General features: G+C 36.1%; 3 protein-coding genes across 5 annotated transcripts; 2 read left to right on the top strand and 1 right to left on the bottom strand.

The window, feature by feature from the left end:
- The first annotated feature begins 268 nt into the window (after window positions 1-268).
- slc35d3 (solute carrier family 35 member D3) lies at window positions 269-2,817 on the top strand. Its single transcript, XM_058756553.1, has 2 exons — window positions 269-862; window positions 1,810-2,817. Exons 1-2 carry the CDS (start codon window positions 427-429, stop codon window positions 2,646-2,648), a joined length of 1,275 nt encoding a protein of 424 aa, XP_058612536.1. The 5' UTR covers window positions 269-426; the 3' UTR covers window positions 2,649-2,817.
- Window positions 2,818-6,461: 3,644 nt separating this feature from the next.
- pbk (PDZ binding kinase) lies at window positions 6,462-9,844 on the top strand. Its single transcript, XM_058756067.1, is given in 9 exon segments — window positions 6,462-6,556; window positions 6,739-6,818; window positions 7,036-7,129; window positions 7,216-7,355; window positions 7,446-7,615; window positions 7,732-7,861; window positions 8,527-8,702; window positions 8,705-8,726; window positions 8,823-9,844. Coding segments are annotated over 8 exon segments (1,038 nt in total). The 5' UTR covers window positions 6,462-6,556; window positions 6,739-6,748; the 3' UTR covers window positions 9,059-9,844.
- Window positions 9,845-10,237: 393 nt separating this feature from the next.
- On the bottom strand, window positions 10,238-14,912 carry esco2 (establishment of sister chromatid cohesion N-acetyltransferase 2). Of its 3 annotated transcripts, none has more exons than XM_058756756.1 (11): window positions 14,763-14,912; window positions 14,230-14,284; window positions 13,238-14,120; window positions 13,073-13,151; window positions 12,532-12,568; window positions 12,200-12,344; window positions 11,982-12,113; window positions 11,816-11,905; window positions 11,586-11,729; window positions 10,819-11,003; window positions 10,238-10,731 (listed from the first exon to the last, which is right to left on the bottom strand). In XM_058756756.1, exons 2-11 carry the CDS (start codon window positions 14,271-14,273, stop codon window positions 10,599-10,601), a joined length of 1,872 nt encoding a protein of 623 aa, XP_058612739.1. In that variant the 5' UTR covers window positions 14,274-14,284; window positions 14,763-14,912; the 3' UTR covers window positions 10,238-10,598. The 3 variants fall into 3 exon arrangements, with proteins under 3 accessions (XP_058612739.1, XP_058612740.1, XP_058612738.1); XM_058756757.1 differs by lacking the exon at window positions 14,763-14,912 and adding an exon at window positions 14,631-14,698; XM_058756755.1 differs by lacking the exon at window positions 14,763-14,912 and adding an exon at window positions 14,569-14,631.
- Window positions 14,913-14,943: the final 31 nt, after the last annotated feature.

Here is a 14,943-nt window from a genome sequence, read left to right as displayed (position 1 = left end):
CCACCAGAATCCCTAATCTACCTTAATTGTGACTGAAATGTTTAAAAATACAAATGAAACGCATATATTGCTAGTCTGTATCGAGACAGCAGTAGGCTAGCCTTTAGTTTTATTGGGGAGGTTTAAACTATTGGTTTACAGACTAAATTGCGCGCATCTAGAATTGTTTCTAACTGAGAACTACCTCGGAGGAGAAATAAAAGTGTAAAGTGCATCAAATTAAATGGATTGGCTGCAGTCGACTCCAGTTCAATCACTATACAAAGAAAGAGACGGTCGGAGCTGCGGCGCGTCGCATTCATTCAGCAGCGCTCGTGTTGAGTGAATTACTCACAGGAGGAGAGTGGAAGTGAATATTCAGCAGTGGACTCAGAGCTCAGTGCGTAATACGGAGACGCCGGGAACCCCCAGTCTACGAGGAAAGACATGGAAGTTTGCAAAGGACGTTTTCTGGGCATTTCGGTGGCCGTTGCGCATGGGTTTTTCTCGGGATCGCTGAATATTTTGTTAAAGTTCCTCATTACGACCTACAGCTTTAGGTATCTGACTTTAATTCAGTGTCTGACCAGCAGCACTGCGGCTCTCACATTAGAGGTGCTGAGGAGACTGGGCAAAATAGATATACCTCCCTTCAGCCTCCAGTTAGTCAAAGTTTTTGCGAGTGTCTGTATTTTGGCAACTTTGCAGTCCACATTAACCCTCTGGTCTCTCAAGGGATTGAGTTTGCCCATGTATGTCGTGTTTAAGCGATGCTTGCCATTGGTAACGTTAGGGATTGGAGTGTGCGTGCTGAAGAACGGGATCCCATCAGCTGGGGTAATAACAGCAGTTATCATCACCACTGGCGGGGCTGCACTGGCTGGTAAGAATATTTTGGGTCATTTATAAATAACAATAGTTTTTACTTCGTGTTGAGGTAGTGGCCTAATCACACTTTTCACTCCAGTTAATATTTCTCAATGTAAGTCAATTTCTGTAGACACATACCTTAAAATCTTGGCTTCAAAGAAAACCTATGAACATTTTCATCGCTATTTCCAGGGGGGGGAAAGGTCGGTTTGGGGCATGTTGTCATGCAACTTGTCATTGAACATGTTAAAAACAAATACTGTAATTAATACATTTGTAACATTTAACACATATGAAAACAATAAGTGTGACATTTAATGACTATAAAAAGAAAACCTAGTCCTGCGAAGTTGTGCGAACACAGTTTAGCATTTGAGTAAATTTCATTAGGCTATGACTCGTCTTTTATTGTGTTGTGCTGCAAAAATATTTTGATTTTTTTTTCTTTTAGTTTTGAGAATAAAATGATGGATTTTTCCAATTTAAGAAGGTTTTGAACTAGATGAATCCAACATAAAAAATAAAAATAAATAAAAAAAACCTAGACAAAACGCCATTGTGACAACTTACCCCGTTTTGATAACTAACCCGCCACCGCCACCGCCATTAAGTCTCCCCGATGCAGTTATCCTTCTTTTTCTGTATCTTCCTATTTGTCACTTATTTTTCCAAGTAGTGTGCATATAATTATATTATTTATACTACTAATAATCTGTTTTGAACTGCTTCTGAAAATAAAAGCAAATTAAACCGATAGTAGCCTAACTATGGTAATCTTGGCCAATTACTGTTTTGTCCATTGTTTGATACTTAAACATGTGGTGTTGATATTCTGGACTATGCATGTCATGTCTCCATAAAACATGGCTCTAGTACAGAGTTTAATTTGATAATGGCCATAAATCATGTTTTGCGCAGTCTCTGTTTAACTTTGCAGTGCGTCGCTCTGTTTTCGTGCAGGTGCTGGAGATCTAACAGGTGACCCTTTTGGCTACGTGACTGGCATTTTAGCTGTGATCGTCCACGCCTCCTACTTGGTGCTCATCCAAAAAGTGAGTGCAGACAGTGATTATGGGCCGCTCACGGCCCAGTACACCATTGCAGTGGTGGCCTCTCCCATTCTCTTCATCTGTTCCATTGCAAGCATGGACGCCATTGACATGTGGACATATGAAGGTTGGAAGAACCCGTATATCACAGGTATCTTCTGTACCTGCATCCTCATTGGCTGTGCGATGAACTTTACCACATTGCACTGTACCTATATCAACTCGGCCGTCACCACCAGCTTTGTGGGGGTGGTCAAGAGTATAGCTACTATCACTGTGGGCATGCTGGCCTTCAGTGACGTGATGCCAACCAAACTGTTCGTGGCAGGCGTGGCAGTTAACACCATCGGCTCCATCACCTACTGTGTGGTGAAGTATCAAGAAACCAAAAAGAAGTTAGCCTACCAGGATATGGATGAGTCTGCTAAGGATGAAGAACTTCCAGGAGAACCTTATGTGGAACCCGCCAAGCCTGATGGAGATACGGAAACTCTTCCAAATGATCTGGAGAGCGTTCCCAATGGCAGCCTGACGGCATCAGTTGACGGCAATGACCAGGGTGATGGTCATTGCCATCGTGAGAATAAAGTGGCAGAGTCCATAGAATTAGAAAGACCGGGGATCCCATCAGATGATCCTACGAGACAATCTCTGAGCGACAGTTACGTAGGGGTCTGGAGATCTATTCGCACCTTAAAGTTCTTTAAGAAAGACACTTTACTTGACAACATGGAGGTTCAAAGTCCTTGATGATTGGTTTTCTGCTTGACAGAAGTGCATGTTAAGTTTAAGTATTGTTGAACTGGTGTGAACAATGTTTGCCTTTTTCTCTCCTGAACATGATTTTATGAAAAACATTTATTTTTTATAAAAAGGTATAGTCTGTTTGTATATTAGAGGGAGTATAACTATATGACATTGAGGAATCCCCAATAACAGATGTGCCAATTTATTGACTTAAAATAAAAGATCCTTTTATTTCAGAATCAGTTTAAAATGGGGGGGTGGGGGGGTTGAATCAAATATCTTAATAGAGATGCATTAATTCTATCATCATTTACTTATCTTCATATCGTTCCAAACCTGTATGACGTTCTTTGTTCTGTGGTGCATAAAAGATGATATTTTGAAGAATGTCGGTTCCCATTAACTTCCATTATATGGACAACAAATGAAAGTCAATGGGAACCAAAACCCTTTGGTTACCAAAGTTCTTCAGAATATCTTTTTCTTTGTGTGTATGTGTTTCACAGAATAAAAGAAAGTCATACAGGTTTGAAAGGGTGAGCAAATGATGACAGAATTTGCATTTTTGGGAGGACTATCCCTTTAAATGAATTGGAATTGTTTTTATTTTGAATGATTGTTTGTTTCTATGCACGTCTCTGTGCCTGTATGTTTTCTGTGTTTTGTCTACGAATGCAAATCTTGAATAGGAGGCACTGAATTTTCCAATTTGCATGTAGTATGCACAATTAATTTAAACTGATTTTACATCAAAATTCTGATCTTTGTGTATCATCTTTAATAATGCCCACCAACTGCTTTAGCACAATTGGTGGGTCATGACCAAGAAATGAGTTGCTGTTCAGACATTAGGGAAAAACAATTTTTTATCCAAATAATAAAATGCAACTGACCATATATAATGCGGGTAAGACAGGAAAATACTTAAAGTAACTTTTAAAAGGGAAGAGAAAATGCTTCCAATATGTTTTCTTGTATTTTGCCAAAATGGACAGGTTATGTAACATGAAGTAATTCTCATAAACCAACAACATTGTAAAGGTAGAAGAAAATACAACCAACAGATTTACTTGCAACAAGGATAAATATGGTTTGAGCTGATCATAATGTTTCGTGTTGTGGAATTTTTTGAAAGCATGAAATCGAGAGACAATTAACGTCTTTTGGGGATCTGATCACATCAGAACAAATAATCAAAATATATTGTAGTGTTTGGTTTTGGGACATTTTATTCACTTTTGCAAACACTTTTACACACTTGCCATTAGTTGTTCAGTTTTAAAATCTTAAGTATGCACACAGCTGAGGATCTCTGCATTGAATGAAAGTCAATATCTATCAAGCTTGTGTTAGCTGACTTTACCAAATGTAATGTTTGATGCATTTGTGTGGGTTCTTATCAGCAAAAGCAGACCATCATCAAAACCGATTCTTTAGGCATTGCTAGACTACTGTAAATGCAAAACATAATGAAATGTATTTCTAAATATAGAAGTCCTACAGCAATTTTTTATGTAACATAATGAGTGAACATGCCTCTTTAGTGTACTTGCCGAAATGAGAGTCCATCAGTTGCATTCACAGTCAGCACTTTAAAGCAATAGTTCACCCAAAATGAAAATTTGCTGAAAATTTACTCAGTCTCAGGCCATCCAAGATGTAGATGAGTTTGTTTCTTCATTGGAACAACTTTGGAGAAATTTAGCATTACATCACATATATGCAGTGAATGGGTGCCGTCAGAATGAGAGTCCAAACAACTGATAAAAACATCACAATAATCCACAAGTAATCCACACCACTCCAGTCCATAAATTAAGTATCTTGTGAAGTGAAAAGTTGCATCTTGCTAAGAAACTCATCTACATCTTGAATGGCCTGATGGTAAATTTTCAGCAAATTTTCATTTTGGGTGAGCTATTTCTTTAATGCCAGGATAATGCATCTAAAGGTGCCTTTCAATGCCTCATTTTTTGGTTTGTTAGTAGCATTCATTATTATCAGTCAGACAAGCATCTTTATGAATAAATGTAAACCAGACTTGAATGAACTAAACTTTAGACCTCTCTGAACAGTATTATTTGTTGTTGCACTGACTCGAGGTTTACTATATAGGGAACATTCATGTTACACTCCCCATGGCTTTCCATTTAAAATGATCTTTGCCTGACAATGAACAAGTAAAAGCAAATAAACTTCTCATGAGAACCAGGTGCTTTTGTTATAATTTTTCAGTTATAATAGATGGCACAGCATGGTGTATTATCTCCTTCATTTTGCTCAAGGCATATACGAAAGACAATTTGCCAGACAATATAGAACAAGCCCTCAGAGCCAAACGTATAAAAAGTTAATGTCATGCCTGAAGCCATGCGTGGAAAAGATGCTGTGTTTTGTGATGATCACATGGCTTTTCATGAAGCATTTGTTTGTTTGTTTTTTTAGTTTTATGTTACCATTCTTAATAGCCTATGATTTATGGCTAGTTTGATTTAATATTCAATGGTCATACAGATATTTCCAAGAAAAAAATGTTCTTTAGATTAACGGCAACAGCTGATTTCTTACCCAAACATTCAGTATCACAGCGATATAAAATGCATGACATCTGTATTTTATATTTAGGTAGCTATAAATTTTGTTTTAAATAGGAATTTAATGCATTTGGTTCACTGCGGAACATGCGTCTCCTCTAATCTTTTCTTCTTCTTCTTCTTCCTTTAATCAGCACATTTAAATCTTGGATTTGCATATCTTTACTTAATCGAACTGGATTAAGTAGGAGTTGATTTATTTGCCTCTAAAGCTTGAACACAAAAGCTTGAAAAATGGCAGCCTGCAGTGAAGCACAAAAATAAATAAATGAATAAAAAGCATGTTTGGATACGAGCCACTTGGATGACTTGCACAACAGAACGTTTAAGAAATATTATTTCCACAAAAAAGTTCATTCAGCAACTCCATGCTTACCTGATGCCATCTACTGGACGTAGGCAAGTATTTTCCACTTGTTTACATGATATTGGCGGGTTTTTTTCCCACAACCAAAACGATGTTGTGCAACGCTATATTAAATAACAATGAAGTAACAAATATTATGTAATGCTTAATAAACCAAAAATGTATGCACATCAAACAGACTATATGTTTTATAAATACGTAACTATGTCAGTAGGCTAGTCTACTAGTCATTTAATGTGGACTATTTTTTCCACTTTTCTACTTTTGACACCTAAAGAAACAGGGGAAACCCCTTCTAAAACAAAAGGCTTCTCGTTATTAAAAGGGCCAGTGTTATTTTAGTATTAGCCTATTTAGCTAGGCTATATAGTACAATAATTGTATTCATATTTAGAATTTTTTTTGGTTCTTTATTTGTCATTTTAATTTTAGTTGTTTTATTAAGTTTTGTCATTTTTAAATTTTATTTTATTCATTTATTTTAATATTACTATTTATGTTTAATTTATTGATATTTTAGATTTAGATCCGTTTATTTAATTTTATTGTAATTTTAATCTAATATGTATATTTTATTTCAAATTTATTTTAATTAAAGTGTTTCAGTTGTTTTAGTTTTAATTAACAATGATAGCCTTGATAATGGCAAATAATATCCAGTCATTGTAATGTAATTATTTGTAATCATACAGTATGTAATTATATTTTAATGTATCTATTTAGTATTAAAAATGTTATAGCAATGTTTTAAAGTTAACAAATCAACAAATGTTGCGTAACACTGGAGAATGAGAAGGAATTGAAGAAAAAAACAAAAACGAAAACGCACGCAGTCAGTTTTGTCCCTCTACGGACGCTCTAGTTTAGCTTTACGTACGTTTGACGTCAAACTAACCGGTGATTTTCAAATCCGAGCGCGTATTTCAGCATCTCTGAAGCTCTTATCTAATGTAATTCAAATTATTTACATTATCTATATAAGTCATATTACGCATTATGAACTGGCGTTTGATATTTAACGTTAGTTTAATCGGTTGTGTATAGCGTAATTAAACTTGTTTGCAACGTTTGTCGTTTTGCCTTACGGATTGTGACAATGTAAACAAAAATATGATGATCTTTTATTGTTTAGTTTTAGAGAAATGGAGGACAACAAAGACTCACCTAGTGCCTTTAAAACGCCCCGCAAGCCTGCAAAAGTGAAAAGTCCAGGTAAAGTGATCTTTAAACGTCTGATACTATGATTACAATGCATCTAGCTACACGCTACATTGACTTTATCATTATCAAGATGGTTTAACATCCCATCCTGATCAAAATGTGGTCATTACATACTTACACACACACACACACACACACACACACACACATATATATATATATATATATATATTAAAATAGTTAATTAACTTAAATGTATTGTTATCAGTCAGTGCATGTGGAACCCCAGTCACCATTCCTGCCTCTCCCTTCATGAAGAAGCTCGGCTGTGGGACTGGAGTCAATGTCTATCTCATGAACAGGTACTATTTTTGATGCATGTTTGTACTACCTTCTCCATGATAGTGTAATGAAAAAGTTGAAACACCTGTGCCACTATTTACATCAGGATGGGTAAGCACATTCATTCACCATGGGCCATTAAGAAGATCAACAGCAAATGTGCAAAAAGTCAAATGACCGTTTATCAGAAGCGTCTGAGCGAGGAGGCAAAGATCTTAAAAGACCTGCACCACCCCAATATTGTTGGTAAATATGTCTTTAAAATACTACATTATAAATGTAAATATTATAAGACAAATATCTTTTTAAATGATTTATTTAATGTGTGTTTTTAAGGTTTCAGAGCTTTTACCACAGCAAAGGACGGCTCTAAGTGTTTGGCGATGGAGTACGGTGGAGAGCAGTCTCTGAATGACTTCATTGAGAAGAGGAGAGAGGAAAGTCTACAGGCATTTCCCGTGGCCACTATTGAAAAAGTGGCTCTACATGTCGCACGTGGTTTACAGGTGTGGTTGTTAAATCAAACATAAATATGCTGTTACTGCTTTTTCCCATCTTTAAATGTTGTTGTTACATAATCTCAGGCTTCTACATATGTATGTATTTTGTCTTTTTTCTTCAGTATTTGCATAATGAGAAAAAGCTTTTGCATGGAGACATGAAGTCATGCAATGTTGTCATTAAGGGCGACTTTGAAAGCATCAAAATCTGTGATGTTGGTGTGTCACTGCCACTGGATGAAAACATGCAGGGTATGAAAAGATTTCATATTTCATCATTATTTTTCCTTGCTTTAGTCATATACTTTAACTTTAGGTTTAAATTTTTTTTCTTATTTATATTTGATCGTTTTGAATGACGGCCAATCAGTTGAGAGCCACTCTATTAATCCTATGAAGTCTGATGTATGAAATGATAATCTAAAAAAACCTGAACCAAGTTTACATGTGTGTTTCTGTTGAATGTCATGTTTGGTACAGCAGGCTTGTAATGTAAATCAGTGAGATCTTTACAACAGACTACTTCAGTCACACTACGCTATATCTCCCAATAATATGTCTGAAGATGTTTAGATATTGCTTATTATTTTTGATTAAAGCTCTGAAGTTTTCATTGTTGGGGACTAAACAATACATATAGTCAGTTTTTATCATGTTTATCAAAAAAAAAAAAAAGATATGTGGAAAAGTGTTCATCTTGAAATATTGCTAACAATATAAAATGTATTCTTATAAAAAAAAAAAAAAAAAATGATTTCACAGCAAGAAGACACATGTACCATGACCTGAAGGTTGTTTATTTTTATAATGATGGACTAAAAGGCCTTTTACTTTCTAATAAAGTTGAAACTATCAGACAGTAGATGTTGTGTACAACATGTTTGTCAGTGTTGTGATATTTCAAATCTTCTCTCCAGTGAGTGATCCAAAGGCCCACTATATAGGGACAGAGCCGTGGAAGCCTAAGGAAGCTTTGGAGGATGGAGTTATCACAGACAAAGCTGATATCTTTGCGTATGGACTCACTCTGTGGGAGATGATGACACTTTCTGTTCCTCATCTGGAGATACTGGACACTGAGGGGATGATGATGATGATGATGATGATGATGATGATGGTAAAATTACTATAATTTTAACCTTAGCGGTTATATTTAGTTTTCATATTTTTCATTATTTGTTAAGTGCCTAATACTCTTTTCTTGTTTTCTTAGATGATACCTTTGATGAAGATGATTTTGATGAAGATGCATATTATGAGAGACTGGGAACTCGGCCTGCTTTGGACGCAGCCACTCTCGGAGGGGCTTATCAGAGGATGGTGGAGCTCTTCTGTCTCTGTACAGATGAAGACCCTCATAAAAGACCTTCTGCAGCTCACATTGTTCAGGTGCTGGAATCAAACACCCAGCTTTGTGACAAAAGCAGTGAGGTCATTGTGATTGATTAAATGGTCACTGTTAAATTCCTGTCAATGTAAAATATACTGTATGTTTGCCTGTTGGGTCTGGTTACTGTTCTGTCTATAATTTTACTTTGTGAGCTGGTGCATTTTCACATTGTAAATATTTTTCTGTTGTCATGTTACATATTTTCTTATGTACTTTATTGACTTTCAGAGATTGCAGTGCAATTTGGATTAAAATGTGTTTTTGAACCATGGTCTTTGTATGTAAAATCAGCACACATGCTAAATTAATCTGTCTTGTCTTACCTTGAATATAATTTTGAATTTGAATTTTAGCCTCACAAAGGGCAAGTTCTCACTGACGAAATAGCTGACTATAATAAAAGTACTTTAAATTTAAATGGATATTTCCATGTTGAATATAAAGTTAACATGCCCTGTTGTGCCATGTGATATATTCTAAACTAAATGTTTTCAAAGTTTTGTAATGCCATGGATGTATATATTATTGCATGGGCCAGTTGCACTGTAAACATGTTAAATCTTAAACAAAATATAATTTTCTTGACTTGACATCTTTAAAAAAAAAAAAAGAATTTCTCCCTGTCTAGCTAGTATTTACTCTGAACAATGCCTGAAACTTTGTATTGCAAGCACTTACTGTGTCTGTTTGCCTCTTTATAATGAATTGCTTATTGTATTCCTCAATTGTAAGTTGCTTTGGATAAAAGCATCTGCTAAATGAATAAATGTAAATACAATTTCCATTTACTTCCTGTTGTCACCATATTGTTGGATGTATAAATAAAACAATGGCTGTGAAAAGAATGAAAATTTTGATTAAGCTCATGACTTTTAATCAGACTTAATTGCAGAAAAGTTTGTATATTGTATTTTTAAAATGTTACAAGACTAAATACAATTACCAAATTAAAAGAAAAAGGTTAATTACAAACTGAAAACTTACAAAGATAAGTTTATAGCTTAGGTAAATTATCTCTATGTATGCAATCTACAAGTTATTGATTAAAGGTTTTTGGAAACAGTGTTCAATGACCAACACTTATAAAGCAACCCTCTTTTAAATACACCATGTGCAAATTTTGCAATACTACTGCAAACAGCCAACACACTTAATTGCAAAAAGATTCTGGAAACACTTGACAGAGAGATTTACACAAAGACAACACAAAATATTTGAATAAGTACAATTTATTTAAAAATATGTACAAAGTCAAAAGCAAGGATCAGTTCAATCTGAGTTCTTATTCATTTTACAACCAACTTCGAGGCAATTATGAGTCTAATTTTCCAAATTGGAACCTTTAAGTCATGGTAGTTAACAGAGCTTGCATTTGTGCTAAATGTGCTAATGTAAATTGTCTTAAATATTAATTCATGAACTCACTGTCAAAGACAATCCATCAATCTATACATAACGATAAAACACAGATTTTCTCCAGAACACTGCATGAGATTTATCATATTAGACTGAGCTTCATTTAAACATCTAACATTTTTTTTATCTATTAAAAACTCACAAAAGCATTCACAAATGCAGTCCTACAGGAAATGTTTTTCCTTAAGTGATGAAGTTATACACCAGAAATGTTGGTGTCTCGCAGTACTTTGTAGCGAACAGCTTTCCTTCTGGAGTCGGGTCAGAGAAGGCGATTTCCTCTTTGGTCAGGTGGCTCCCGTACATGAAAGTAGTCCTGAATCAGTAAGAAACAACGGTTTTATATACACAGGCTACTTTATGCAATTTTTAATGTTATTAATGCACTGAAAATGTTTAGTACCTGACAGTGTCCAGAAGGCGAGTGGCGATTCCCTTCCTCCTCATCAGACTGAAAACCCAGATGCGACTGACACCGCAGATGGCTTTTTCCGGCATGGTAGAGCAGCACCAGGCTCTGTGGTGCTCCATGAAATCCTCCTTGTTCATGTCTTTGGGTTTCTCTTGCTGCTCCAGCACCCGAAAAGCCTATGTAACATTGGGTATTATCAGGGTTTAGCAAGACCACTTCAGGGTTTCTGCAGGTTTTATGAATGCAAATCTAAAACTTTTTAAGACCAAGTAAAGACAATGAGGAATAAATTTAATAGAACACTATATGAGACAATATGATCTCTAAATGTAAATGTCTTGAATTAGCAATGCTTCAAAGTTGGAAAATACAACTTCCAATAGATTATTATAGATTTACACACACACACACACACACACAGAGCTTAAAGGGTTAACTCCACCCCAAAATGAAAATGTTGTCATTAATCACTTCAATTTCTAAGAAAATAAGACCTTTATCTGTTCAAATTGCATCTCAAGTAAATGTATCTTGATTTAAGGATGTTTAGATATTTGCACTGGAATAAAAAAAATACTGAGGATGATTTTTCTTCTTTTTTGCAAAACTTTCTGCTCGCATTTGAGGCCTTAGTTTGTGGAGGGGAAAATTAAAACCTTTCAAGACCGCTAAAACACAGTCAACTGTACTTAATATCTGAGAATGGCAATGATATTGAACTAAAGTCAAATGTTAGAAATGTTTTGTTAAACAGTCACCTGTCTAATGTTTTCGGCCACCAGACATCCCACCACCATCCTGTCGCTGTTAATGAACAGGTAGGTTTTAGCCGAGCTCGGGCTACTGAGAGTGATCTGCTGAAAGCCCAATTCACTGTCTGCAATCCGTCTCACGTCCTCTGCCTGAAATCAAGGTAGAGTGGGTTAGGAAACAGAGGAGATTTAGCTGAACAGAGCAAGTATTTAAACTATAATCACTGCCAGCATACCTTTTTTGTGGCATACTTAGGATCATCAGGAAGAACCAGAATAATCTTTCCATCCCAGAACTCAGCCACAACCCTCTCTTTTTTCCAGCCCTAAAAACAAACAAAATGCTGTGAAATTCCAGTAGAATTGCTCAGCTGCATTGATGACAACTTCATGACAGCTCACCACAAATTTAATGGTGTCCAAGAAGCGTTGATGGAACTGTGTATGCTGGAAGTTGTCCTCAGGACTATCTGTACTGTACAGCATCCCACAGGACCCACATGTGGTGGCACCAAACTGCTTCTGACCAGCATCCTAAATACCAGACACATTAACAATTAAGAAGAGGTGGAAAAGAACCAGCGATTTATTTCTGTCCCACAATTTGACTTGCTACTCACAATGATAAGCTGATTATCTGTCTGCTTCTTCATCATCTCTCTTCTCAAGGCACTCCTCTCTTTGGCCTTAAGAGCAGGAGTACCAGTCAGTGCGGAAGGAGTGCTGGTGTTCAGCGGTGGTGATAAAATTCCTTTTTTCTGAGATCTAAAACAAAAGTTGAGAACAATTGATTAACCAGCTTTACATGGGTCATGACATTAAAGTTAAAAGACTGAATATAACCTTGCTGGCACACAGGGTCATTCATTTATTCTAGCCTTATGCAGCTGTTCTTCTCAAACTGCATTACTTTTTTCATTGTTATCATGACTTGAAAAAAGGATTGTCTTACCTCTTACTGCCAAAGATGGGATAGACAGATGACTCTTCTGAAAAGCAAGTAATAAAAAAAAAAAAACCTTTAATAAATAAATACACACACATATACAATCTAAAATATATATATATATATATATATATATATATATATATTTGTAGCAATAGCCAACAATACACTGTATAGGTCAAAATTACTGCCAAACATCTTTTGGCATCTTTAGGATTTTGAATAAAGATCATGTTCCATTAAGATATTTTGTAAATATCCTACTGTAAATGTCAAAACCTAACTTTTGATTAGTAATATGCATTGCTAAGGACTTTATTTGGACAACTTTAACGGCAAATTTTCAAAACAGAATTTATATAAATCACAACCTATTTAATAACTGGTCAAATTAAAAAGTAATTTTGATTCGTAAAATATATCTAATATATATATATATATATATATGATAATAATATACAATAAACATTATTTCATATCTATAAAATACAAAAAAATTATATTAACTTTTTAAATAAGGGATTTGTAGAAAATTATGTTTACATACCTTCATCAAAAGAGCTGTTGTGGTCCTGTGGTGGTATGTCACTCACATCAAACACTGAATCTGTTTTTGTGGGACAGTCCTGGAAAACATTTTAAGTTTGAGAAAAAGATGATGAGAGCTTTACATTTAAAGTTATTAGCAGATGATTCAAGAGTTCAATCTTACCTGGCTAGCAGCTTCACTGGATCCGCTGGGACTAACGGATCTCCTCAAAACCACCTTTAACTCTTTGGTAATACCATGAAGATCTGCCAGGATGTGAGGGGACATCTGTTTAGGGCTCAACATCACTTTGCTTGATTCACTGCCCTCACCATCTTCATCAGTGGTAACTGTAGCTGTGGTTTCTGCTCTCAGGTGTTTTTTTAAGAAGACTGCACGACGGACTGGGGAACGTTCTCCTGGTGCTGTCAGCGCTTCCTTCTCCTTTGTGGGTTTCTCATAGGATGATGGTTGTTTAGGCTTTGTGTTCTGTGCAGACTTTTTAAACATCGAAGTGGGCTTTTTTCCAGTGCTGAAGAAAGCTGCTCCCACAAGCAGCTTGGGCTTACTCTTGGATTTCATACTGCTAAATGAAATCGGGGCCACTGTGGCCTTCAACAACTGATCTGTTTGCATATCTGAGGGATTTTTCCCGTTGGGTTTAGCAGTGAAGTAGTCCTTTAGGTTAGACTGTGGACCTGGAGCAGTGCCTTTCTTTTGAACCTTCTTCACTGGTTTTTTAACAGGATTCTCTGCATTCAAAGGGAGGTGTGATGGTTCTTTGATAGGGACTGATGGGGGTGACTTGGTTTCCTTTAACAGCTTCCTTTCCAGAGGTGTGAGATAAAGAGGTTTCTGCTTGCTGTAGAAGGATCCCGCTCCCAACACTGTTTTGCGTGGAGAGATTCGCTTTGGAGGAGATTCTAATGAAGAGGTCCTCGGCATCTTTTTAGGTGTACTGAAAATCTTTTGGGGTGATGCCAGTGAGATGGGAATGTTCTCTTTTTGTCGAGTGGCCCTTCTTGGAGACTTTCTTGGGCTTGTTATTTGTTTCTTGGATGGGTTACTGTGGTGGGTTTAAATGATACGGAAGGAAATGGCTCACAATCTGTGTCATAAGAGCAAAATAACATTACATTTCCAGATCTAGGATCTATCAAAATTACATCACATACCTCTCGGCATCAGGAGAGCCGTGTTTTCTTTTCCGGGATAACATCTTCAAATCACCTGAAATGAGAAGACAGAGAATAAGACTTTAACGCTTTTATAGGACGCCACAGATTGCATTTCTGAAACATTCTGATATTTCTGGAATATAATTTTACTTCTATTTTATCATATGAGAACTGTGGAGAAAAAGCAGTAACATGGTCAAATTCAGTGAGTAAACAACATTCGTACTTTGCGTCAGGAATCAGTGAGAATACTGTGTGACTTTAAACTGAGAGATTCAAAACAATCAAACTGTGCGTGTTTCGTGTCAAGCTTATTGCTATGATAACGGTATATACCTTGGTCGATAGTATGAAGAATATAGTACATATATTTTCAATACATTATGGTTCATTTTTACCGCAGATCTTTTCTAGGCGCCAATTAGTTGACAAGCAACATCTTGTTAAAAATACTTGCAGGATCCCGCAGTCATCACAAGCCTCGTTCAGATACTGTCAATGTAACAATGTGTATGTAGTAGTTCACTTACCAGGTTAAATAAATCCGATTCTGTTTTTGATTTTGTATGAAAACAGGTGAGCAAAATTATCGCGGCAAAACTCTCCCTTCACCCGCGGTCTGTTTTGAACAACGCGCCAAAGCCATTTGTGGCGCACACGGAAACGGAAACAACGACTGTGTGTGACAACTTCCGGTTAGGGATGGTAAGT

This window comes from Onychostoma macrolepis, chromosome 20 (assembly GCF_012432095.1).
Source record: "Onychostoma macrolepis isolate SWU-2019 chromosome 20, ASM1243209v1, whole genome shotgun sequence".
Lineage (NCBI taxonomy): Eukaryota > Metazoa > Chordata > Actinopteri > Cypriniformes > Cyprinidae > Onychostoma > Onychostoma macrolepis.
The sequence above is the reverse complement of the archived record's forward strand: the minus strand, read 5'-3'. Positions and strand labels throughout refer to the sequence as shown.

Bases quoted from the DNA above. Each gene is read 5' to 3' on its own strand.
- slc35d3 (XM_058756553.1), top strand. From the start codon at position 427: ATGGAAGTTTGCAAAGGACGTTTTCTGGGCATTTCGGTGGCCGTTGCG. The intron at 863-1,809 runs GTAAGAATATTT...GTTTTCGTGCAG, and splicing joins TGGCGGGGCTGCACTGGCTG to GTGCTGGAGATCTAACAGGT.
- esco2 (XM_058756755.1), bottom strand. From the start codon at position 14,599: ATGTACTATATTCTTCATACTATCGACCAAG. The intron at 12,114-12,199 runs GTGAGTAGCAAG...TCTGGTATTTAG, and splicing joins CAGATAATCAGCTTATCATT to GATGCTGGTCAGAAGCAGTT. The intron at 10,732-10,818 runs GTACTAAACATT...TTACTGATTCAG, and splicing joins CGCCTTCTGGACACTGTCAG to GACTACTTTCATGTACGGGA.